General features: G+C 37.6%; 3 protein-coding genes across 3 annotated transcripts in view; all 3 read right to left on the minus strand.

Annotated features, from left to right (window-relative positions):
- LOC149392833 (uncharacterized) overlaps positions 1-25550 on the minus strand; it is a 97641-nt gene that overhangs the window by 40183 nt on the left and 31908 nt on the right. The gene's annotated exons all lie outside the window — the stretch shown is intronic.
- LOC149392840 (uncharacterized) lies at positions 695-1891 on the minus strand. Its single transcript, XM_089617065.1, has 2 exons — positions 1841-1891; positions 695-1749 (listed from the first exon to the last, which is right to left on the minus strand). Exons 1-2 carry the CDS (start codon positions 1889-1891, stop codon positions 793-795), a joined length of 1008 nt encoding a protein of 335 aa, XP_089473191.1. The 3' UTR covers positions 695-792.
- LOC149392841 (uncharacterized) lies at positions 6138-8781 on the minus strand. The gene is made up of 3 exons (XM_089617066.1): positions 8095-8781; positions 7686-8030; positions 6138-7238 (listed from the first exon to the last, which is right to left on the minus strand). Exons 1-3 carry the CDS (start codon positions 8779-8781, stop codon positions 6348-6350), a joined length of 1923 nt encoding a protein of 640 aa, XP_089473192.1. The 3' UTR covers positions 6138-6347.

A 25550-nucleotide genomic window follows, 5' to 3' on the forward strand; every position in this document is an offset into this window, starting at 1 on the left:
TTCTTTTCTGAGTAAGAAGCCATTGTCAACAAGAAGACATTCTTTGTAGCAAACCTTTCGACAGAAGAGAACGAAGAACAGAACACCCAAATTTTGTTTTTTTCTTTCTTATTTTGTATCAGAACAAATCAACATTCTTTGGCCAATGTGATGAATAGATCTGTAATAAATTATTCTTAATTTTTTTTTTTTTGTTGAAGGCTGTCGGTAAGGTCTTGCCGGCTTTGAACGGAAAGCTCACCGGAATGGCTTATTATAAATTTAGCCAACTGTCGGGGCTTCACACCCATTTCTACCACGAAAAACTCCATACTCGCCGAGATCTTATCCAAAGACAAGAACATACAACGAGGGTCTGTTTTGAAGGCCATCGAAAGCTCTTTTTCGGACCAACCCCACTTCTTGTAGGCCTTTCAGATTCGTCGCTCTCTGCATTGCGCCGGATGTCGAGTTTCTCCACGAGCTCTGAGAGAGAGAGAGAGAGAGAGATTTGAGCTTTACTGAAATGATCAGTCACCAACTTTCATTGGAAAATATCATCTGTATTTGTGTCCATCTGATCTAAAAAAAGAAAGAAAAGAATAAGCTCCAAGTTCTGTTTTTAGTTGATAATTCCATTTCGGATTTTTTTTCATTTTTTTTAAACAATCCAGCCCCAACTAAGGGTCTCGTGCAATGAATGCAAGCATATAAATTTCTAAAGAAACGAAAATCTATAAAAATCCATCAACAAAGAAACACGGTCATCATCAAGACAGTCTGTCTAAGGAATGGGAAAATCGCCTAACAGTTTTATGGCACAGTTTTGGCCTTACTCTTTCCTTCGTACAAATCCAACAGCTCCGGAGATTCCTTGACATAAGGCGTGACATACGTCTCAAGAAACTTGTTCTCCGAACACGAAACCAACTTCAATACCCAAAAATCATTTCTCTTCAGCAGACCTTTCGATAAAAGAGCACGATAAACAGACCACCTCAGCTTCGCTCTCTTCAAGGCGTAAGAGAATATTGTCGGACATTTCGCCAGCTGTCCAGGCTCCAAACCCATTTCGGCCACGAAAAAATCCATACTCGCCGAGATATTATCTACAGACAAAAACATACAAGTCGGGTCCAATTTGAAGGCCGTCGAAAACTCTTCTTCGGACCAACCCCACTTCTTATACGCCTCGACTTTCCTCTCCCACCTCGACTCTCTCATCCCCAACAGTATTGCAACCGTGGCTTTCACGAACTTGGTCTTCGAAACGTCGAACCCCATTCCCACAACTTCCTCGACAGCCCTTCTGAACTCGACCGGGGATCGAGCGAGGACTCTCGGCCAATTCGCGACCATCGTGAATATGTGGGACCCAGAAACTCCATGTTCCCTCAGAGTCTCGACGTTGGGCGAGACTTGTTTCTCGAGGCTGTATCGGAGGATATCCGGGGATCGCTTCACGGCCGAGACAGCCTTCTCTTCGGACCCGAAAACTTTTCGCCAGAAATCGTACGATGGCGCGATCCTGTTGGCTAAGCTGGCACCGATGAAAGTCGGGAACTTTGAGATCATCAACGCCGATTCAGGCCTCGATAAGCCCTTGGCTCTCAGAAACTCCAGTTTCGGGGAAATCGTTTGGTCTGTATCGGATAAAAGGATTCGAGGGTTGTTTCTAACGATGGCCGCGATTTGCGGGAGAGTGAAACCGTGTCCGTTGATGAACTCTATGGTTTGGTCAGCTTTATCTCTTGACTCAAACTTCACGTACTTTGAAGCCAACAGAGCATCGTGTTTGGAAAATCCAAGCTAGTCTCGTCCTCGTGAAACTAATATTGCTGATATGTCTTAAAGATCTCACACTTATATAACGACCAACATAGTGAGTGGTTTTGGGATGAAAACAAGACATAGGATATCGATGCATGTGGAAATAGAAGAACAATCAGACTGCGAACGAACTTACAAATCGATAAGAGCGAGTAAATGTTTTGCCTTCGAAGAGGGATTGCGAGTGAGCGAGTAAATTTAATATACTAGTTTTTTAATTAAATTAAATTTGGGCTATTTTTCAAAAAACGGTGGCTCTTAAACTAATGAGCTAATTCACCCTTTTGGCGGACATAAAACAAATAATCTCAATAATTAATTTTAAATATTTGTACACGACAACATGCAAGCCAATTAGTATAAAGACTTGTATTGTTGCGAAGTTTTTTAGAATTTTGTTTTCTAGACAGGATGAATTATTTTTATGATAAAACAAAAAAAAATGGAAAAACTCTATAAATTAAATTAGCCCAAAAAATCTTACAGGTTAAGTTCTTTCCGATGTAGTAATTAAAATGATAGTTACAGAAATATCTTGTTTCGAGCCGTTAATTTTTCAAATATTTAAAGAGTTTCAAATCTCCCAGTAATAGCTCTTTATTTTCAATTTTCAGATAATTTTGCTCTTAGATAAATATTAAAGAAAATTATAAATGATACTGTAAAATAACAAAATCAAACAAATAAAGAACATGGAAAATATTTTTAAAAAAAGTGTAAGATTATTGTAAATGAGGCATTTGAAGGATTAAATTTGAAAAAAAAAAAAAAAGGTGCTGTAGAAGTTCCCTCTCTCAAAATTGTCACAAAGATGCTACAAATTTATCCCAGTGTTTATTTCATTGAAGCTCGGAAAATGAAAATACAAGGGGAAAAGCAAATTTAATGAAAAATAATAATAGGGGAAAATCCAAATTCTATGTTATTGTGTTTAAAGGTTTGATTCGAACTGAATATTTTCTTGTAGTGATTGGAATATGAATGAAAGAAATACAAAAAGTATCGGAAATTCGAGTAATGCTTGTTCTCCAAAATGAAAATTACTTCCTAACAAAGACTTTCAGTTTCTTCCTAACAAATATTTAAAAATTAACAAGTCCAGTCTCGCATAACCGGGTACAGGATTACTATTCTGTTACTTTTACCCGAACCCGTTAAAATTTTAACGGGGATTACCCGTTTACTCAAAAAGAACGTTTATTACCCAATCCGATAAAATCGGGTAACGGGCCGCAACACGGGTAACGGGTCAAATTGTCATCCCTATTATTACCTACTAATTCTAGTTATTTATAAGCTAACTAACTTCTAGATATTCTATATAAACCCCTAACTTCTATACTTACTATTCTAATATCCCAAATAACCGAGGTCCTAACATTACTGCCTCTCTAAAGTGCTTGTATTAGATTAATTTTACAAAAAATTGGCTGCTTAAGCCACGGAATGTGTAGCGATTTAAAATTGGCCAACGTTTTGTTAATAATCCGTAAATAGCCTAGATGATTACGTGGCAGCTCATTTAAGAAGGATTTTTTTTTACTTATTTGCCCTTATTTGACCGATTTTGTTAATTCTTTTTTAGGCAATTTTTTCGTTTGAAATTTGAAAAAAATTTCGGCAACTTTTAATTATTCAATATTCAAGTTGGCGAGATTTTAGAAAGTTCTGATTCAAAATTTTAAATTTGAATTCGTGCATGTAGTTATTTATTAACGCATATTTTTAGGAATTTAGTTTCTAATTTTGTTATAAAATATATTCTGGATATCTGTTAATAATAATTCTATTTACTGAAAATATTAATAGTTGATATTTGTTGAACGCTTATTCAAATTTATTGGCCGCCAATAGTTGTTCAACTTTTTTATTTTCCAGGTTTCAACGTTTGAAAAAAAAATTATCCCCTGAAAATAAATCGTCCCAAAGCATGGATGAATGGTCGTCCTTTTCTCTAATTGATTCAGGTATGTGTTTTTTGATCTTTTTATGTAGTTTTTATAAAAATTTCCTCATGCAATTTTACCCTTTTTCAGTGAATTTATTTGAGCAACAATGCCATGAATCGTCCAAAGCTTTATTGCCTCTTTCTAGTCATGAAGAACCCCCGCCAAAAATTGTTTTGTACGATGAACCGGTTTTATGTGTTGAAAATGAGCCAGTTTTTTGGGATATACATGGCCTTTTATGTGTTGAAGATGAGCAAATGGCCCACGACTGAACAACTCCTGTTGGTATTCTGTTTCTAGGAGTGATGTGAGGTTTTCAATGACGTTGAATGAGGAATGAACAATGATTCGTTGTTTTAAATCCCAGTTCTTCCTTTCTACAATCATGTCCCCTATCTACACACAAACAGAGTACTCAAATCATCAAAAAAAATTTAAACCTGATCTCATTTCATATATTAGAGCTATACATCATTTACACAACGCTATTAATTACAACCTTCTTTACATCCCCATAATTTACACTTTTTAACACTAATTTTGTGTATATAACTGCTTTACATAATTTATTTACAAATTAACAGATCATTATATGTAGGTATTTCGAACAACCACAAATTCCTAACCATTTTCATTCAGCCCAATACAACTTCGTTGTATTTCTCAAATTATAATCAAGCGATCAGTACCCTAAAATACTTTTATTATGATTTAAATCAAATATTTTCAATTCTTCAAGTTTATTAACATTATCGAGAATGAAAATAAAATCTCGGCACAAAAAACATACCCTTGGCACATTTGTTTTTTTCCGACTTGATTTATTCCCCTTTTCCTGGCTTTCTTCGGGTTGTTTTTTTAGAGGAATAGTGTGAGTTTGTTGGATTGGATACCCAAACTCATAACTCTCTCACAGAAAGTGAATATCAGATGACTTGCATTTCCTAATCTCGTCACTATCCATGTTTTTTTTTTTCTCTTTGGCAAATGGCATGGTGAGCTTGAGAACAACATTTAGATATTAACTTTAATCTTAAACAAATTTAAGGAGAGAACAAAGCAGTGTTTCTTGATTGGTTCCACGATATGAATATCTAAACAAGGGCCAATGCAAAGAAGACTAATTTAAGACAAGTTCTAATAACTTGGAAGCTCAAAACAACAAAATCCAAGCACAACAAAAATGGCCCAAAGACCTCAAGATATTACAACATGAACCGTTTTGTACACTAGTATATATTATATTATATATATAAAGCAGAGACTCCTCTACTCACAAAAACACTGCTCAATAAACAATGTTTTTTTAAAGAAAAAAAAAAGAGATTGGAACCTAAACATGTTCATTCATATCGATTTTTTTTTATCAGAAAGATAAAAATATCTCCAAAAATAGCCCATCAGACCGAAGTTAATTAAATTAATTAGACAGTTAATTTAATTAATTTCGGCGTGGTGGACTATTTCCCTAATAAAATGAAACTAGGGCTAGATCCTTAAAAGGAGGTGGAGGATTGGCTAGTTGCAACACATACTTGTTCTTTTCTATTATATATTTTATAAAATATCTGGGGATTTCTCCGTCGATATTCAGTATCTCGGTAAATTTATTATCGGTAAGTCGGTAGCGGTATTTCAAATAACTATAAAATTTCCTTCGATATCTCTTAGTAATCGGTATCTCAATAACATTAGACTATCAGTATCTGATTGGTAACAATATTTGAATCCTTGGTACAAACACAAAGATACTTTTTTTGAAAAAAAATAAAAATAAGATTGAATCCACAGTCTCCACTTTGAAAATGGTATGACTATACTCGGTACCACAACACAACGAGATTTGAAAACCAAAGATATAAATACATCACTTCATCGAGTTTTATATACATGTCATTTTATCTAGATATAAGTACTCTTATTTTTGTTTTCAACTTTAGCCTCACAAATGGACTGTTGATTGGAGAAAACGATCATGCATTATTCCTTGTTTGGTGTGAATATGGAGAAATGTTGAACAATCGTATCCTATAATTAAGCAGGTTTTGAAATACGTATGCATGTAGTTATAAGAATATTCTAGTTATAATCAGGGACGAGCTACATTTTTTACTCATTTAAAAAAATATAACTTTTTATCCTGAAAATTTACACTTTTGACTTATTTTTTTTAAAACAATTACTTTATTTACCTTATAAATTTACAAATTAACCCACATTAAAACGTTTTTTTTTTTCAAATTAGCTTCCCCGGTTAGTTCTCTTTCTTCGTCCCTGGTTATAATGATTATATGATATAAAACTATTAGAAAATATTAATTAAGTTCAAAAGAAGGAATCGCAAATAGATGCTAGAAGAAGAAGAATTTTGTTTTCAACTTTATTATCGCAACCAAACTTCTCGTTACAGAAAAGCATGTCAACATATAGTAATTAGCCCTTAATTCAAACACACAACACTTTGGATAATTTACTTAGCAAAAAAAAAAATGGTAAATTTGGAAGAAATAACACACAACTAAATAAACAAAGTACTTAATTAAGTTCAAACAACCTCGGCAACAACAACAATCCAACATGTATATAATATTACTCCCACCCTTCTTCAGAATCTGACGACAGAGTTTGATCGTCTTGTTTAGGCAAACATGCACGACCATCCCTCCATTCCAATTCAGAAGCTTTCTTTAGGCAGTGCTTCATGTACTTCGATTTCTCAGACGACCCTTTGTATTCCTCGCACTTCTTCAACTTCCGCTCCAACTCCACGATCTCTCTTTTCTTCCCCGCAATCTTTCTTTCCAGCTCTGTCGGGATCTCGTTCTCTAGTTTGTGCACCTGAAAACCCATGAAAGCCTCCACAAGCCTCTCAAACTGCCTTCCCGCAAACCCTGCCTTCACACCTCTCCATTTCAGGAACTCCAAATGATAATACCAGTCTTGAAGAAGCTCTTTGGTTATGTCCTTCACCATAGTCTCGTTCATTCTTTTCACCACTTGACACAGAATGAAAAGCACGAAGCCTTTGAACTCCTTAGACTCATCCCCAGGAATTATATCGTCTCCGTAATGCTGCAACAACGTTTTGAGTACATCGGCAAGGGAGCGAGGTATGAAGTAGCCTTTCACTTTGACCAACTTTAACCCCAAATCGCTAGGTTTCAGTTCAAGTATTACTGACCCGTAATGATTATGTAGCTTTTCAATGAAATGGGTGAATTCTTGACGTGTGAAGCGAGAGAGCCGTAGAGTGTCATCGATCTCTTCGTCACTCAATAGCTTAGACGATTTCCCTTTGTCGTTAGATGATGTAGTGTTTTCCCATTTGTAAACCATTTGGAGACCTTCTTTATCCTCCTCTCCTAGTTTGTCTATTAGATCCTTCAATGTCAGCGTTGTCGATTCTTCATCCTCGCAAGTTTCTTTCCCGAGGGACTTAAGCTTAACACCTTCAAGCTCTCCCCACAATGCACTTAAAATCTAACAACATTGAAACACAGTGGGTTTGTAATGCTTTTCAAAATATAAACACCGTCAGATCTAGGTAAATATATGAACTTAAAAATATATATTTTTCCTTTCCTTCTACCCACTCAATTATAAATATACCTTATCTAATATAAGATAAGTCACATAAAAAACATAGTTTTTGAACATATCAGGTTTCAAATATCTACAGAGAATTATATTTTATTTTCCTATAAATGGTCTTTATTAATATATTTTTAATAATGAATATTTATTTTATTTATTAAATAGAAAAAATTACATTTAAAATATAAACAATAATACCTAGAGGTTTGGTTAGTGGTCAGGTCCTTTGATTATCTTGATGGGTTCAAGTCCACTCTAAGAGACGTTATTATACCAAAAATAATTCACCAAACTGCTATCTAGTTTTGACATTCATGGACGAAAGTGAATCACCTTGGGAATTAGGCAGTGAACATGAGCAAAATATTTGCACTCCTCGCAATAGTATACGCGAATCCTGGGGTCTCTTTCAGTCTCGCAAACATCACAGTAATACTCTCCAGAATCGTCTTCAATGAGCGAGTCATGAAGAGTGAGAGAGTGGATATGACACTCGTCCTTAACTGTGGACGGCAAGGGACCACAAAGCAAGTGGAGTTTGAAACTGCAATCCAAGCATTTCAGTTTCGACGACACAATACCGCGTTTGAACTCCTTCAAAATATCAGCGTCTCCGATAAGATCAGCGATTACAATAAGCATCATAGCCGTCGCAGCGATCGATATCATCGTCTCCGCCTAGAGTTCTCTCGACGAACCAAAGCTTGTTGTGCTCATGCTCTTCACACTCAATATTCTTCACAGTGAGGTGGCATTTCCAGCACAACTCAAAATCGCAGTGATTGCACTTCAGCTTGAAGTTGCACAAGCTTTTCTTTTCCTTCTCGCAGATTCTGCAGCTGAAGCTCTCTACGGTGACAACGAATGAAAGAGTGTGGTTGTCGCGAGGGTGAAGAAGATGCTGCGACGTTTCCAGCGGAGACTCGGCGCACTGTTTATGCAAGAAGTAGTCACAGTGATCGCATCCATAAGCCTCGCCCGAAATCAAGGACTCGCAACCCACGCATTTCAGTGCCTTACTTTCTGAGACAGCAATAATTTGCTGAGACAGAGGATGTGGATGGCTCAAGTGTTGGAGGCCTTTTTCAGACCCTACCGATGACGTCATCATCATCGTTGTGCATTCCAAGTCCATATTGAGATCGCAGTCGTAGCACTTGTAAAATAGCGAACGTTCTTTGAAGTCTTTGAGGCAAATTGTACATGACTTGGACATGGAACGTTCCAAGTAGAGGGTGTGAGAAGGATGAAAAGGGTGGTTGATCTCCATAGGCAAATCGCCGCAAGATTTATGGATGTAACATTCGCATGATTCATTGCAGACATAGAAAGGAGCCACCACAGGTTTTGAGCATACATAGCATTCTCTATTTTCATTCAGCTTTTCATCTCTCAGGCACAGAGGATCCTTGTGGTATTCTGAGGACATAAATGAAACTGGAATATTGAACAACCAAAATCAGATTCATTCATTCATTTTGAAAAACCAAAAGTTGATGTCCGGATTCAGGGCGAACCCAGAAATCTAAGTTAAGGGTGGCCGATGATAATATTATAAATGTATTTTGGTGTAATAGTTCCCAAAAATTTATGATTGTGACATTTATGTTCCTAATTTTTATAACCATTTATGTTCCAAAGATACTTACAAGCTAAAATAACTTGTGTTTAAAATATATCATTTAAATTATGTAATATTGTTAAAACTCAAAAAAATTAGTTGAAATTTACGGTCAAAATTGAATTTAATTGGTTATTTTAGAATTAACAGTTTGTATATCTAGAAGTTGAATTTCATTAAATAAAAAAAAAACTAAAATGTAACAAATCTTATGATTCTAAAATATATATATCAACATAGAGGATGTCTTGTAAATTTTATAGTTAAATGACAAAAATATCAGAACAGACAAAACAAATAGGTGAAACAATATATGGGAGTTTAAATATTATATGGAAACATAGAAAGAAGTCACCACAGGTTTATAGCATAATTTGCATTCTCTATTTTCATTCAGCTTTTCATCTCTCAGGCACAGATGATCATTGTGCCGTGATAACGAGGATATCAATGAAATTGGAATATTGAACAACCAAAACTGATGTCCGAATTACAATAATGAGCACAAAAATAAAATTATAAAAATAAAAAAATATTGAAGGGTCAAATATAGTTCTGCAATATTTCTTTTAATATTTGCATGACGAAACCTAGAAGACCTTCGTGCAAAGACCTATTTTTATTTGTAGTCTCTAATTCCGTTCTTCTTGAATTTGTAAAGAAAAACATTATCTAATTTTGCGACGTATAAGAGGACGTTATATTGATTATCTAGGGCAGTATAATAAGTCTACAATTAAGAGATAATATATATGTTACCAAATGAATGCAATGAAACTAAACACTTACCATAGGTTTCCATAGCAGCACAATAAGATATCAAACCAGAGAGAGCCAGATAAAGAGAGAACAAACGAAGCAAATAAAGAAAAAGAAGAGCTGAATGAAGTTGAAAAGAATTCTCGAATATATATGAAAATAAAGAATTATTCTCTGTTTTAAACTTTAGAATCACAGCCAAACTTTAGTATCACTTTGTTTGATGTCTAAAACAATTAATCTTGAAGAAGAATCCTAAGCTATAAGCTGTTGGAATACTTTAAAGTTTAAATCCAAGTAACAGATCAACCTGTTTCAAAGAGACAACAAAGCGATAAAGCAATAGAACTTGTATCATAAATATGATTTCTTATATTGAGCGTCATGAATTGATATAGTTAATAACACGCATAGTTCACATTTTATTTAATAAAAATAATTCGATAAAAGATCAAGGTGATGAGGTTGAACCATTTTAAACCAAACTTAGTAGTGTGAATTGGTGACAATGAGAATTAAAAAAAAGAAAGAAGTGAAGATCAATTTGTAGGCGAAATTCGTACTAGATGCAATAGCAAAATATATTAAGCTAGAAATCAATGGAAAGAGTGATATGGAAGCTATTCTCTCCAGCTCAATCTATTTTATGGTATTAGAGCGCAAGCAAGACGAGTGAACTAAAAAATCAACAATCTTGAAGTAGCATATTAAAAAAATGGGCTCTATAGCTAATTAGTCAATAGCAAATTTGAATTTTGGTAAATAGCCAAAATTTTATTAATTTTGCAAAATAGCCATTAACGATGATCAAATTTCCAAAATAATCTTCATTAAATATTTTCATAACTAAAATAAAAAATTAGTCATTAAATGAGTTGACCATAACCAAATTTAATGACTTTTTATATCTCTCTCCATCTCTCCCTCTCATAAGACCACATTGACGCGACCATGCTACGAACCCATTGATGAACTAGACCATAAATTTAGTAGTACTATTAATATATGTAACTTTTAGTAAATAATGGTTAATTTCAGTAAAACAAAATATTATGTGTCGAATTAACCAAAATAAACAAATGACAAGTTACGAAAAAAGGAGATCTGAAATTTAACAAAATTATGTGTCAAAATAACCAAAATAAATAAATGACAAATTTTGAAAAAAAATAAAGATCTCAACCACAACGAATCATCAATTCAAATTCTAAACTCAATAACGCATATTCAAACACCAATTTTAAGAAATTCAACAATCATCAAATCAATACACGGATCTAAACACCTATTTAAATAAAGTAATATTGTTAAACTCTAAAAAAAATTAGTTGAAATTTACAGTCAAAATTGAATTTAATTGGTTATTTTAGAATTAACAGTTTGTAGTTGAATTTCATTAAAAAAAAAAAAAAAAAAAAAAAACCAAAATGTAACAGATCTTATGATTCCAAAATATATATCAACATAGAGGATTATGTCTCGTAAATTTTAGAGTTAAATGACAAAAATATCATAACCGACAAAACAAATAGGAGAAACAAAATACAGGAGTTTAAATATTATATGGATAAAGGCACTATAACGTAGAAAGAAGCCACCACAGGTTGTTGCATTTCACGATCTTGAGATTGGACAAGAACGAGAAAGGAGAAAGAAGAGAATGTTTGAAAAGAAATAATTCTCTGATAAAATGAATATTGATGATTGATGTTTAATTCAAACACAAACAACTAATACTTATACAAGTCAGCGAGTAAAGCTCGCAAACAAAAAACGACTTGTTGTAAACAAACAAAACCAAACGACAAGTGAAGAAAATAAGAACTACATACTAGCCAAATAACTGACTAGATTGACCCAGACTTAATACTCTCAATACTCCCCCTCAAGATGGCGCGCAAATGTTCTTAAGAGCCATCTTGCTCAGCATGTGATGAAGAAGAGGAGAAGCTAGTGGCTTGGTAAAAATGTCTGCCAGTTGCATGGCTGTTCGAACAGGAAGTAACTTCAAATCTCCACGCCTCAGGTGATCACGGATGAAATGACAGTCGACTTCGATGTGTTTAGTCCTCTCGTGAAAGGTTGGATTTGAAGCTATGTGCATGGCAGCATTGTTATCACAGTACAACACTGTAGGAACTTGTTGCGTGACTCCTAAATCTCGAAGGATCTGTTGAAGCCAAAGCAATTCACTTGCGGCAGACCCCATAGCTCGATACTCTGATTCAGCAGAGGAGCGCGAGACAGTAGCTTGCTTCTTTGATTTCCACGCCACTAACGAATCACCAAGGAACACGCAGAAGCCTGTGATCGATCGACGGGTGTCCGGACATGTGCCCCAATCAGCATCTGAAAAGGCACGCAACTGCATAGTCGATGTCGCTGAATAGAATAAACCCAATGCTGGTTGACTCTTCAGGTATCGAAGAAGATGGTGCGCAGCTTGTAGATGTGGCTCTCGTGGCGCTGAGATAAACCGACTGAGCTGGTGTACATCAAAAGTAATATCCGGTCTGGTAATTGTGAGATAAAGCAGTCTCCCTACCAGCCGTCTGTATGTGGTAACATCTTCGATCAAATCACCCTCAGTATCATTGAGAGTCACTCTCGGGTCCATAGGTGTCTTCGCTGGCTTGGACTCTAAGAATCCCATATCACTGAGGATGTTCAGAGCAAAATGGCGTTGACTAACCAATATCCCTGATTTGGACCTGGCAATCTCCAATCCGAGGAAGTACTTCAGCACACCAAGATCTTTGACTTTGAACTTGGTCTTCAAGTAGCTTTTAACTTCTTCAATCAAGGATTGACTTGGGCCAGCGATGACAATATCGTCCACATATAACACAATGGCCACGAAACTAGAGTCATGTCCACGTGTGAAAAGAGAATAATCTGCTTTGGACTGTGAAAATCCAAAAGCCAAAAGCACCTCAGTGAATTTGAGGTTCCACTGTCTAGACGCCTGCTTAAGTCCATAGATGGACTTGTGTAACCGACACACTAAGTCCTTGTTCGCTGACTCCCCCTGAGTAAGAACTCCTAGTGGCACTGTCATGTAAACCTCCTCATCCAAATCGCCGTTGAGGAATGCGTTATTGACGTCCATCTGAGCCAAACTCCACCCTTTTGCAGCTGCTACTGCTAACAGCATTTTCATAGTGACCAATTTGGCCACTGGTGAAAAGGTTTCTGTGTAGTCCAATCCCTCTTGCTGCGTATATCCCTTCGCAACGAGCCTTGCCTTTCGTCTTGCCAAAGTCCCATCGGAGTGAAATTTGTTTTTGTACAGCCATCGACATCCAATGGCCTTTTTTCCAGCCGGGAGTGGGACAATGGACCATGTCCTGTTGGCTTTCATAGCATCCAACTCCTCATCCATAGCTGCCCTCCACTCCTCATGTTTCACTGCTTGATGGTAGAACTCTGGTTCAAAAACAGAAGAAATAGCAAGAGTAAAGGCCTTATATGCAGGTGATAGGCGATCATAAGACAACACATGGTTAAGGCTATGTGGAGAATTAAAAGCAGGTTGAGGTTGTGTCTCTGCTTGGGCAAGATCACAATGATAATCCTGTAAATAGGTGGGGGATTTAGAAGTCCTTGATGACTTCCTGATAGGGTGAGCAGCAGCCTAAGCATCGTGGCTAGATTGGTTAAACTCTTCATCTGGCGCACTGGATGGGGCAGGTTCGTTAGTGTGCATGTTAAGCAATAACTCATCTTCATTTGAGTCGATTGGAATGATGGCTTGGTCACTGAGAACAGCTGTCTGATTAGTCCTGTCAACGTCAGTTCTAGCAGGTATTTCACCTGCATCAACACTACTAAGAGATTTTGGAAGCACTATGTCACTGAAAAAATCACTGCAGTGTGAAGGAGACTTAGAACCATTAACAGCATATGGGAAGACATTCTCATGAAAAACGACATTTCTCGAGACAAAAACTTCTCGAGTATCGATGTCAAGGAGTTTATAACCTTTCACACCATAAGGATACCCTATGAAAACGCATTTTCTCGCACGGGGCTCAAACTTGGTCCTTTTGCTGTGTAGGGTAGAGGCAAAAACCAGGCTGCCAAAGACTCTTAGATTAGAGTAATCAACCTCTTTGTCAAAAAGAACCGCATAATGAGTTTTTTCATTCAGAACATATGAAGGGGTGCGATTAATCAAATAAGCACTAGTGAGAATACATTCAGACCAGAATTCTATAGGCAAATGAGATTGGAACAGAAGAGCTCTTCCAACATTCAAGAGATGTTGGTGCTTTCTCTCCACAACTGCATTTTGTTGTGGAGTTTCAACACACGAGAAATGATGCATGATCCCTTTTGAAGCAAAAAAATCAGTAAAAGCAAGTTCTTTTGCATTATCGGATCTAAAACATTTTACAGGTTTTCCAAGTTGCTTCTCAATGAAGGTAATGAAATTAGGAACAACTTTGAGCACATCTGACTTGTTTCTAAGCAGATAAACCCATGTAAAACGACTGAAATCATCTACCAAGGTAAGAAAGAACCTGTAACCACTGTGTGAAACAGTGTGGAAAGGTCCCCACACATCTGCATGAATGAGATCCAAAACATGTTCGCTAGTATGAACAGAGTTAGTAAAAGGAAGTCTGTGTTGTTTTGCCATAGGGCAGATGATACAAGGATCAGGGTCCTGAGTAGAGGAGGTGAACTGTAAAACATTTTTGAGTGAAAGAATTTTCTTGTAGGAGGGGTGTCCCAATCGGTTGTGCCAAAGTCGTGCCGAGACTGCATTGATCGGATTTGTGTTGTCTTCAGTCAGCACGTATAGGTCATCCACTTGGTCACCCTTCCCAATCATCTTCTTGCTGAGCGAATCCTGTATAATAAATCCTGTATCAGTGAAGGCTATTCCGACCTTGTTGTTCTTAGTGATGGCACTAACAGACAACAAGTTATATTTGAAAACAGGAACATATAAGACTTCACGCAGAATAAGTTTAGAGTTTACTTTAACATCTCCAAAGTAATGTACTGAAATGACACTGTTGTTAGGCAAGGTGACAGTCGACCCATATGTAGGACTCAAGGATATAAACATGGATTTCTGATTACAAATGTGCTTTGAGGCACCAGAATCAAGAATCCATGCTTTGCCAAACCTACTTGTCGAATGTAAAACCTTTACTGAGCAACAAAAACCTGTTTGGAAGGATGCAAGATTTGCGTCAGCTTTGGTCTTGGCAGAGGAAGATGAGGTTGAGGTGAGCTTGTTGGAGAGCATCTCGATCAATTGGTGACACTGATCATCTGTGAGGGCGTTGATAGAGGCACTTCGATGATTCTCTTGTTGTCCTTCTGAGTTGCCGCTTGAAGCCTTGGATCTTGGTGTATACCCTGGTGGATAGCCATGAATTTTGAAGCATTTGTCCACCGTGTGGCCAGGGATCTTGCAGTGAGTGCAGTAGGGGCGATCCTTCTTGTTGGTCTTCTTGGAGGTGGAATCATCTTTGACCGCCATGGCATTGGTGTTTGACTGCTCCTGGGTAGAAGATTCTAATCCGACTGCTCTATGTTTTTCTTCTTGAGCAACAAGAGAAAACACCTTGTTAATTGGCGGTATTGGATCCAAGAGCAGAATTTGACCTCTAGAGCTAGCGTACGAGTCATTCAATCCCATGAGGAATATCATGACGTAGATGTTGTCGTTGAACGTAGCCAATTCCTTCGTCGCTCCACATTTACAGCCTCCACACGAACAATTGGGCTTGAATGACTGGAAATCTTCCCACAGAGACTTGATTCTTGTGAAGTGTGTGGATACGGTCCTGGAATCTTGAGTTAGGTTGACAAGATCTCTCAAGACTTGGAAGATTCTAGGACCATTGCTTTGCTGAAATCTCTCTCGAAGATCTTTCCACACCGCCTCAGCTGAATCGCCGAATTGAATGCTCGCCGCGATTTCCTTCGACACGGCGTTGAGGAGCCACGAGACAACGATATTGTTGTTTCTCTTCCAGGCGTTGAATCTTGGATTATTCTGTTCTGGTTTGGAGATTGTTCCATCGACGAATCCCAACTTGTTCTTCACAGAAAGAGCGATTAGCATAGATCGACTCCAAGAAGCGTAGTTATCACCATTGAGCAGCTGAGAGACGAGAATTGCTCATGGATTGTCGCTGTGATGGAGATAATAGGGATTCTCCATCGGATCATCGATCGGAAGCTTCTCTGTCACAACGATCGATTGCGAATCAGCGGATTCCTGTGTGCTCGGATTCATGGTGGCTTGAAGGCAGCGATGAGAACTAGGTCAAGAAAGCTTGAGAAGAGTGCACGATTTTGCGGATTTGCGCTCTGATACCATGTTGCATTTCACGATCTTGAGATTGGACAAGAACGAGAAAGGAGAAAGAAGAGAATGTTTGAAAAGAAATAATTCTCTGATAAAATGAATATTGATGATTGATGTTTAATTCAAACACAAACAGCTAATACTTATACAAGTCAGCGAGTAAAGCTCGCAAACAAAAAACGACTTGTCGTAAACAAACAAAACCAAACGACAAGTGAAGAAAATAAGAACTACATACTAGCCAAATAACTGACTAGATTGACCCAGACTTAATACTCTCAATACAGGTTTATAGCATAATTTGCATTCTCTTATTTTCATTTAGCTTTTCATCTCTCAAGCACAGAAGACCCTTGTGTCGTGAGAATGTGGATATCAATGAAACTGGAATATTGAACAGCCAATATCAGATTCATTCATTCATTTCAAACAACCAAAAGTGGATGTTCGGATTATAATGAGCACATAAAATATTGAAGGGTCAAACAGTAACCACACCACAAGTTTAAAGACCACCGGTTCGTCCCTATGTACTGTAGTTGATACGAAAAAATTACTTCTGCAATATTTCTTTTAAAATTTGCACGACGAAATTTAGAAGACCTTCATGCAAAGACCTGTTTGTATTTGTAGTCACCAATTCCGTTCTTCTTGAATTTGTGAAGAAAAACATTATATAATTTTATGATGTATAAGAGGACGTTATACTGATTATCTAGGGCAATATAATAAGTCTATAATTAAGAGATATGTACTCCATAGATAATATATGTTACCAAATGAATGCAATGAAACTAAACACTTACCAACGGTGGCCATAGCAGCACAGCAAGATATCAAACCAGAGAGAGCCACGCAAAGAGAGAAGAAACGAAGCAAATAAAGAAAAGACTAGTTGAATGAAGTTGAAAAGAGTTCTCGGATATATATGTTAATAAAGAATTATTCTCTGTTTTAAACTTTAGTATCGCAATCAGACTTCTCATTGGAGAGAGAGAGAGAGAGAGAGAGAGAAAGGAAAACAAACTAAGCACATAAATGAAATGAAGAGATAAATTAAGTTGAAAAGAAGCTTTGGTTCCATGTCTTGGAAAGAAGAAGTGTTCTCTCTTTTCAACTTTAGTATCGCTACCAGACTTCTCATGGGAGATAAGCACCGTGCCAGCTGTATCACTTTGTTTGATGCGTAAAACAAGAAATCCTGAAGAAGAATCCTAAGCCATAAAGCTGTTGGTATACTTTAAACCTAAGAAACATATAAACTTGTTTCAAATTAACAAGAAAACCATAAGGTAATAGAAGTTGTATTATAAAATGATATTGTGCTAGTTTAGAAGTGCTTTCGATTTTTACCATGTGAAAGATTAACTGTTTTAAAATAATTTTATACGTGAATCTTATTCAATCATCTTGTTACTTCTATATAGTTGGTCAGGAATTTTGCTAATAATTTTTTAGGCATCTAAGTTGTTACTTTCTATTCAAACTTCTCTTCTTTTCAAGCATGTAGGACAACTCATTGCTTTTTTTATAAAAAAAATAAAATAAAAAAGTTTATGTTCACCAAATCTTCATCTTGCTTGGAACCGAAGCAAAGTTGTTGATTTTCCTCCCTTGGTGACAAGTGCTGAAGGATTCTCAAAAAAAAAAAAAAAAAAAAAAATCACTTCTCAGTATAATAACTTATTCCATTCAAGCATCTGAGCTCAAATTTCTTCGATTTTGTTCACGAAGAAACCCAAATTCGCTGTGATATGGTCATCGTCGACCAAAGTGAAAACATTACCAACTCAAACATATTAAAACATTAGAACTTCATGACGTTAAAAGGCTGAATATCTATATCCGCTTGTTTGCTGTATACAAAATGCACATTTGTTATATGCGTCGTGGTAAGTTACATATCTCATATTAAGCATCATGAGTCATATATAGTTAATAACGAGTATAGTGCACATTTTATTTACTAAAAAAAAATTGGTAAAAGAAGACGGTGATGAGGTTAACCCATGTGATCAGACCAAACTGGTGGCAATGAAAATTAAAAAAGAGAAAGAAGTGAAGATCAATTTGATGACGAAAAATTTGGATGGTAGGCAATAGCTAAATATATATTGAGCTAGAAAGAAATCGAATTATTATTCTCTAGCTCAATCTCTTTCACTGTATTAGAGGCTGCAAAGCCGAAAAGAGTACATGAGATCGAGTCCTTGGTGAAAGAAGAGTGAACTTAAAGAGCCACAATCTTGAAGTAGCTCATTTTGGACTCAAAACTTAGTCAAACATATCCAAGAGCTTCGGAGCTTCCTTGGCGTTCTTTTCTGAGTAAGAAGCCATTGTCAACAAGAAGACATTCTTTTTAGCAAACCTTTCGACAGAAGAGAACGAAGAACAGAACACCCAAATTTTGTTTTTTTCTTGCTTGGTCGACTCCATCAATGGCCGCCGGAGAAACCCAAAATCGAAATCAAAGTCAATTGATGAATGAGCCCAAAACCTCTCGTCGGCGGTGAAGGAGCTCAAGGAGAACAACCTCGACGCCGAGCCACGTCGAGGTCTCACTCCGAGACCATGGCCGCGAGTCCTCTAGGTCTCCGACAATGGATCTTCTCGCCGATTTCCCCGATCTCCGGTCGGTGACTAATTTCGGGTTCCAAGGCGAGGCTCAGAGCTCGCTCTCGGAGACTTGGCGGTGGAGATGAGAACAAAAGATGCACTACAAGAAATACTACATTTAGAGACGAAACTATTAGCGACGACTTAATCGTCGCTAATAAATCGTCGCTAATCACCCTTTTAGCGACGATAAAATCGTTGCTAATTCTTTGGTGCGAAAAATATTGAAGTTTGGCGGCAAAGATAATTAGCGACGATTAAGTCGTCGCTAATTATCTTTTGTCGTCGCTAAGTTCGCGGGAAAATAATTAGCGACGATAAATTCGTCGCTAATTATTTCTGAATTCATTTAGCGACGACAATTTCGTCGCTAAAAATGTTGAATTAATTTCGAATTTTAAAGAGGGAAAAATCCCTCCAATTTAATTAAGACGAAAACATTTAGCGACGATAAAGTCGTCGCTAAAGATTGTTTTATCGTCGCTATACAATTAGCGACGAAATAATCGTCGCTAAAGGTCATCCAATTTATGACGAATTTTAAAGAGGGAATAATCTCTCCCATTAAATTTAAACGAAATGATTTAGCGACGAAATAATCGTCGCTAAACGTATGAAATTTACTAATAGCGACGATTTAATCGTCGCTAAATGTCTGGTGAACGTAAGTTCATTTAGCGACGAACCTAAATCATTTAGCGACGAAAAAATCGTCGGTAAAGGTCTTTAAATACCAGAAACGCGACCCAGCTCCTCATTCGCTCAGAAACCCTAAATTCTACTTTCTCTCTCTACTTTCTCCCTCCTCCGCTGTGAGAAACGACCGCCGTGTGTCGCCGACGCTCCTCCGCCGTGTGCCTCGCCGGTAAGTCTCTCTCATCACTACTTCTCTCTCTCTCCTCACATCTCTCTCCTAAAGTCCCTCTCTCTCCCATTACAGCTCATCCTCCGCCGCTCCTCCGCCGCTCCGCCGCCGACGCCGACGCCGACGCCGACGCCGCTCCACCACCGACGCCGACGCCGCTCCGCTTCTCTGGCCGCGCGCGCTCTCCCTCTTGATCTTGATCGGTAAGTTTTTTTTTTTACAAACTATATATATATATATATTAGTTAGTTAGTTATAGGATTAATATATATTAGTTATAAATTTATGTATATATTAGTTATATAGTTGTATATGATTAATATATATAGGATTATAAACTTTAGTTATAAATTTATTTTAATTAGTTATAGGATTATAAACTTTAGTTATATATTTGTTATAAATTAGTTATAAATGAATTATATAATTTTAGTTATAAATGTTTGTTATATATTTTTTAGTTATAATTTTAGTTATAAATGAATTATATAAGTATAAATTAGTTATAAACTTTAGTTATATATTTGTTATAAATTAGTTATAAATGAATTATATAATTTTAGTTATAAATGTTTGTTATATATTTTTTAGTTATAATTTTAGTTATAAATGAATTATATAAGTATAAATTAGTTATAAATGAATTATATATTTTTAGTTTATAAATTTGTTATAATTTATATTTTTAGAATTATATATTTGTTATACCAAATATAAATTTTATAAATTATAAATGAATTATAAATATTTGTTATAAATTTTATAAATTATAAATGAATTATATATTTGTTATAAATTTTATATTTGGTAAAATTATGTAAAAATAATTAGTTAGTTTATGTAAATTAAATGGAATTGTATTTAATTGTTGTTAGAAATGATTAAAAATGTGATGGATTATGAATTTTAATAATCGAACCACTGAGGTTGGATTTATTGTTAGTTTTAGGACGTTTCTATGCAGGTTTTAAAGTTAAAGGCTTGATGCCGGGTTGTTAAGTTTATATGGGAGGTTCTGTCGAAATTTCGGTAGGATCGATCGTGAAATTATAAAATAAAATCCGAAAACTACTAAATTTTGAAATGTTCAATCTATAGGTAAAATGAGTTATCCAAATAGGAATTGGATAATCGAGGACCAACGTTTAAGCGTTGAGTTTGCGGCTGGCATGACAGAGTTCATGGCAATGGCCCGACAACACGTAAATGTCGAAGGACGAGTTAAGTGTCCATGCAAGAGGTGTAACAATCTTCTGGGTACCTTGCTGAACATCGAGGGGAAGACGAAAGACACAGATAAGGCGCGGTTGACTTTGGCGGACTGGAACATAAGGCACGAGCTTCATTTATACCAAGAAGGAGATAGATGGATGAAACCGCCTTCGTCATACACTCTGACACCTTCAGAACGGAAGCGGTTTACTGAGTTCTTGAGATCTGTCAGATTTCCCGATGGTTTTGCGGGGAATTTGAAGAAGAATGTTACCGCGGATGGGAGGTTGACGGGTTTGAAGTCTCACGATTGTCACGTGATTATGCAGCGCCTATTGGCTCCTGCTATTCGTCCTTTTCTGGAGCGAACAATTCGAGATGCCATAATAGAGCTCTGCAACTTCTTCAGACTTATTTGCTCTAGAACGCTGGTAATTTCAGACATTGAGAAGGCGCAAGAGGATGTGAAGCTTATATTGTGTAAGTTGGAACGAATTTTCCCGCCTGATTTCTTCACAATCATGGTTCATTTGGTAATGCATCTACCGGAGGAGGCAATTAACGGAGGTCCAGTTCATATGCGGTGGATGTACCCATTTGAGAGATACCTTGGAACGCTCAAGAACTTTGTGCGTAATCGAGCTAGACCAGAGGGTTCAATTGCCGAAGCCTATGTTGTAGATGAAGCATTGACATTCTGCTCAAGGTATCTAGAAGGCGTTGAGAATCGTTTCAACATGCCCCAACGAACAGACGTCGCGTCTAACTTCGAAGGTGTCGAACGGGAGTTATCGGTGTTTCAGTCATCAAGTTGTCGGCCTTACGGGAAGATGACCACGATACGCTTAGATGAGAATATACGATTGCTCGCTGAGTGGTACATTTTACGAAATTGTCCCGAAATTGACGATTTCATGAGGTAAATGAGTGAAATAAATGAACTTGAATTATATTTATACGAAGTGATGTATTAAATGAACATGAATTTTATTTCAGTGAACACATAGATCTCATGGAATTAGAAGGTCGGCCAGATGTTGAAGAAGCGCATCGACTTGAGTTCCCAAAGTGGTTTTGGGAAAAGGTATTTCACTACCAAACTCAAAAAATATGAGATAATTACTAACCGACTCGTTAATGGTTGTATGTAGGTATTTCGCATGAGCCAAGACGGATTATCCGTTACCTCCGAATTTAGATTTAGATTCACTGTCAACGCGTCATCAGTCTGCGATACCAGAGCCCGTGAGCAACGACGCAGTGAACTTGTTGGAGAATATTGAAGAAGAAGAGTTTATCGATGATGAAGAAACTGAGGACGAAGATTTGATGGAAGAAGATGATTTGTCAGACGACGATGATTGATAGTATATAACGTTTTTCATTTACTTACTAAATTAATTGATTTAAATCATTAAGAATGCATAACCAAATATTTTTTTTTTTGAATTTCAGATGGCTGCGGCTACAGGAGCTGGAGGCAGCGGAGGCGGGGATGACTTCTTAGCCCGTCTCCCGAATTATTGCCAGTCGGCGCCCGTACGTGATGGCGTCGAAGAAGAAGACGAGGATATCGAACCGGCCGTGCGTGGGCCGACGGTCGGGCTTCGATCTGAGCGTGCACGGCGCCCCGGGGTGAAGGAAGTCGTTGTTTATAACGAGGAGTTTCAGTCGTTCTTGCAGCCAGAGCGCGAGATGGATCCGGATCTCGCGACGTTCGCGAACACGCTCGGGTTGGTCGTCCGAGACAAGATCTCGCCTACGGTCCCAAGGTGGACGAATGCGAACGTGGGGCCGGCGAAGGAGGCCGAGATCCGAGCAGCGATTCGAGACAAGTACGACATTCGAGTCGATGGTGATGCAACCGGGAAGAAGAAGGCGATTGTCGATGCGGCAATCATTCGAGACGCGAAGACTCGTCTTCGCGATTGGAGGCATACATTGCGGTCGTGGTTCGACATCGACTGCAAGAGCAGCGTACAGGTGGCGCGGTCGCTGAAACCGAAGACCGTTAAGCTCGACACCGAATGGGAGACGCTGATACAACGATATACGAGCGATGAATTTAAGGTAATATCGAATCATTTACGTTACTCGAATGTTTATTAAACGATTTGTTATTTACGTGTACGTTTACTTATATTGCAACAGGCTATACAAGCGAAGAATAAGGCGAATCGCGCGAAGAAGAAGACGAAGACTCGACAGGGGACGATTGGGTTCTCGACCCACCGCATGAAAAACGTAAGTTTTATGTTTATATGATACATCAAATCGTTAAAATTATCTAACACTTGAAGTTTTGTTTACATGCAGAAGAGCGTCGAGACAGGCGCATTCGAGAGCTTGTTTGCGAACTACAAGCGCCAACATCAGTCCGACAAGTCTGAATGGCTGACTCCTGAAGCCTCCGCACGTTATGTAAGTTTACATTTATTTTTCTTATTTTTCGATTAATATATACTAACTAGTTAATTATATCAGGATCGACTGGTCGCTAGGTTCAACACGTTGCGAGCGGAGGCTGAGCACCAAGGAGCGGACGTTGATATTTCCGTTCTAGAGCAGCAGGCGATCCATGATATTATGGGTTCGCGGACTGATCACTTGACCGGCGTCGGACGTTTGGTGCCACAGGGAGCACGGATGGCGGCTGAAGTCGCCGAAGTCTACGGTTCGGAGGCTGGGACGTCGCAACCAGGATATGTCTCGCAGGAGGTGTTGGCATCGACCCTCGCCGCGTTCGCCGAGACAATACAGAGTCAGGTGCCCGGCCTCAACCTTAGCTCGTTCATGTCCCAATTTCCGCAGAGTTCGCAGCAGGCTCCGTCATCCCACAGCCAGCAGACTCCGACGGCCGACGTCCACACTCCGACGCCCGACGTCCGCACTCCGACGGGCGGCCAGCAAAGGACTCCCGACGCCAGCCAGCAGACGACGCCCGGCGGACCAAGTCAGTCTACTCCGACGCCGCAGCCTGCAGAACTTCAGCGCCAGCAGAAGAGCGTTTCTCGTCGAGGAGGGGGAAAACGAGTGGCGGGACGACAAAGCAAACGTCGCGACTAGTGGTTTATTAGTTCTTTTGTGTATTTATTATTTACATATTTCTCGATAACCGAAAACGTACGTAACCGGATTTTATATAGTTGTTGATTTGGATAATATAATTTAGTTTTTATATGATTTTTCATTTTAGAATTTCACAACAAAAAAACCGTAAAAAAAAATAATTAACGACGAAAAAAAAAATAATAATAATAATTAGCGACGATTTTATCGTCGCTAATTATCATTCACACAACGTTTTAGCGACGACTTTGTCGTCGCTAATTGGCGCGGGAAAAATTCCCGCGTGAATTAGCGACGACAAAATCGTCGCTAAAACTCTGTTTCACAACGACAAAAACTTCTCGTCACAACATTTAGCGACGACTTTTTCGTCGCTAATTGACGCGGGATTTTTTCCCGCGGTAATTCGCGACGACAAATTCGTCGCTAATTGTCTGTTTCAAAATGAAAAAAAACTTCTGGTTACAACATTTACGGACGATTTTATCGTCGCTAATATCGTCGCTAAATATTTACCGACGATTAAATCGTCGCTAAATATATTTAGGCACGGCGAATTAGCGACGACTTTTATCGTCGCTAATATCGTCGCTAAATACATTTAGCGACGATTTCAGGGTTATTACCGACGAATAAAATCGTCGGTAAATGTTGTAAATGTTGTAGTGATGAGCCGGTCGCCACTATGCTGAGTTACAACCGCTCTGGTGCGTTAATGGCGGAGAAGAAGACGACAAAGCAAATAGGCACCACTGTCGCAGTGAAGAGTCTTTTCTCGAAATTTTCCGGTTCGGAGAAAAGAGTTCAGTCAAAACATTAGGAAGGAGTATTGCAAGCTTATTACATAACTAAATGTGAGTTAACTGTTTTATAGTTCCTAGATTTTTTTTCTTGCCTTTTTTTCTTGAATTAAGAATTAATTCCAAAATCCAGTTTATTATCGTGTAGTGTTGTACTGCTATTAAATCTGAGTGAACCGAAGACATTACTTTGAAGTTTAGAATGGAATAAATATCACTGTAAGACCGGCCAAAACAATCAAAATCTTGTCATCGTGAATACCATATAGAGAGAGTTAAAATTCACAATGATAACACGTGTAATCACAGAGAGATGACAGAAATCTTGAGAGGGAGAGAGAGTAATTTTTTTTTTGTAAAATTCACCAGATGATGACACGTGTACTCTCATCCATTTTAACAGCTTAAACTCTAACGGTGAACTTGACTGTAACAAAATCTTGACTTTGGGTATTTTTCCCACCAATTTTAAACATTGGGTACTTAAGTGTAATAACCCGTAAACATTGAGTCTTTTTACCGCCATTTCCTCATTTTATTATTATTATTAAACCCACCCTGTGCAGGTATAACTCCTCTCTGGAGTTCTGTTTTCAGTCCCAAACTCCAACATTTGACGGCACATTATCCAAAAAAAATAAGATTACGGAAATTGAACAATCAATTCATTTAAAAAAATAATCATAATTAAACCATAAAACGTAGAGTTGAAACTACAACATTAAGACAATGAAAAAAGTTTCTTTACAAATGATGGTTGCGAACTTGTAAAATAAATATTAGAATTAATTCTTTTTTTACCCCCTGGACTCGTACCTCGATTTCATTTCACCCACTGGACTCGGGATTGTTGCAGAACTAATCTCAGAACTTAGACACGTGTTACAACTTGCCACTTCCGTCAGTATTTGGACGTTAAGTGGTC

This window comes from Urtica dioica, chromosome 6 (genome assembly GCF_054948205.1).
Source record: "Urtica dioica subsp. dioica isolate 48M chromosome 6, U.dioica_male_clone48M_v1_H2, whole genome shotgun sequence".
NCBI lineage: Eukaryota > Viridiplantae > Streptophyta > Magnoliopsida > Rosales > Urticaceae > Urtica > Urtica dioica.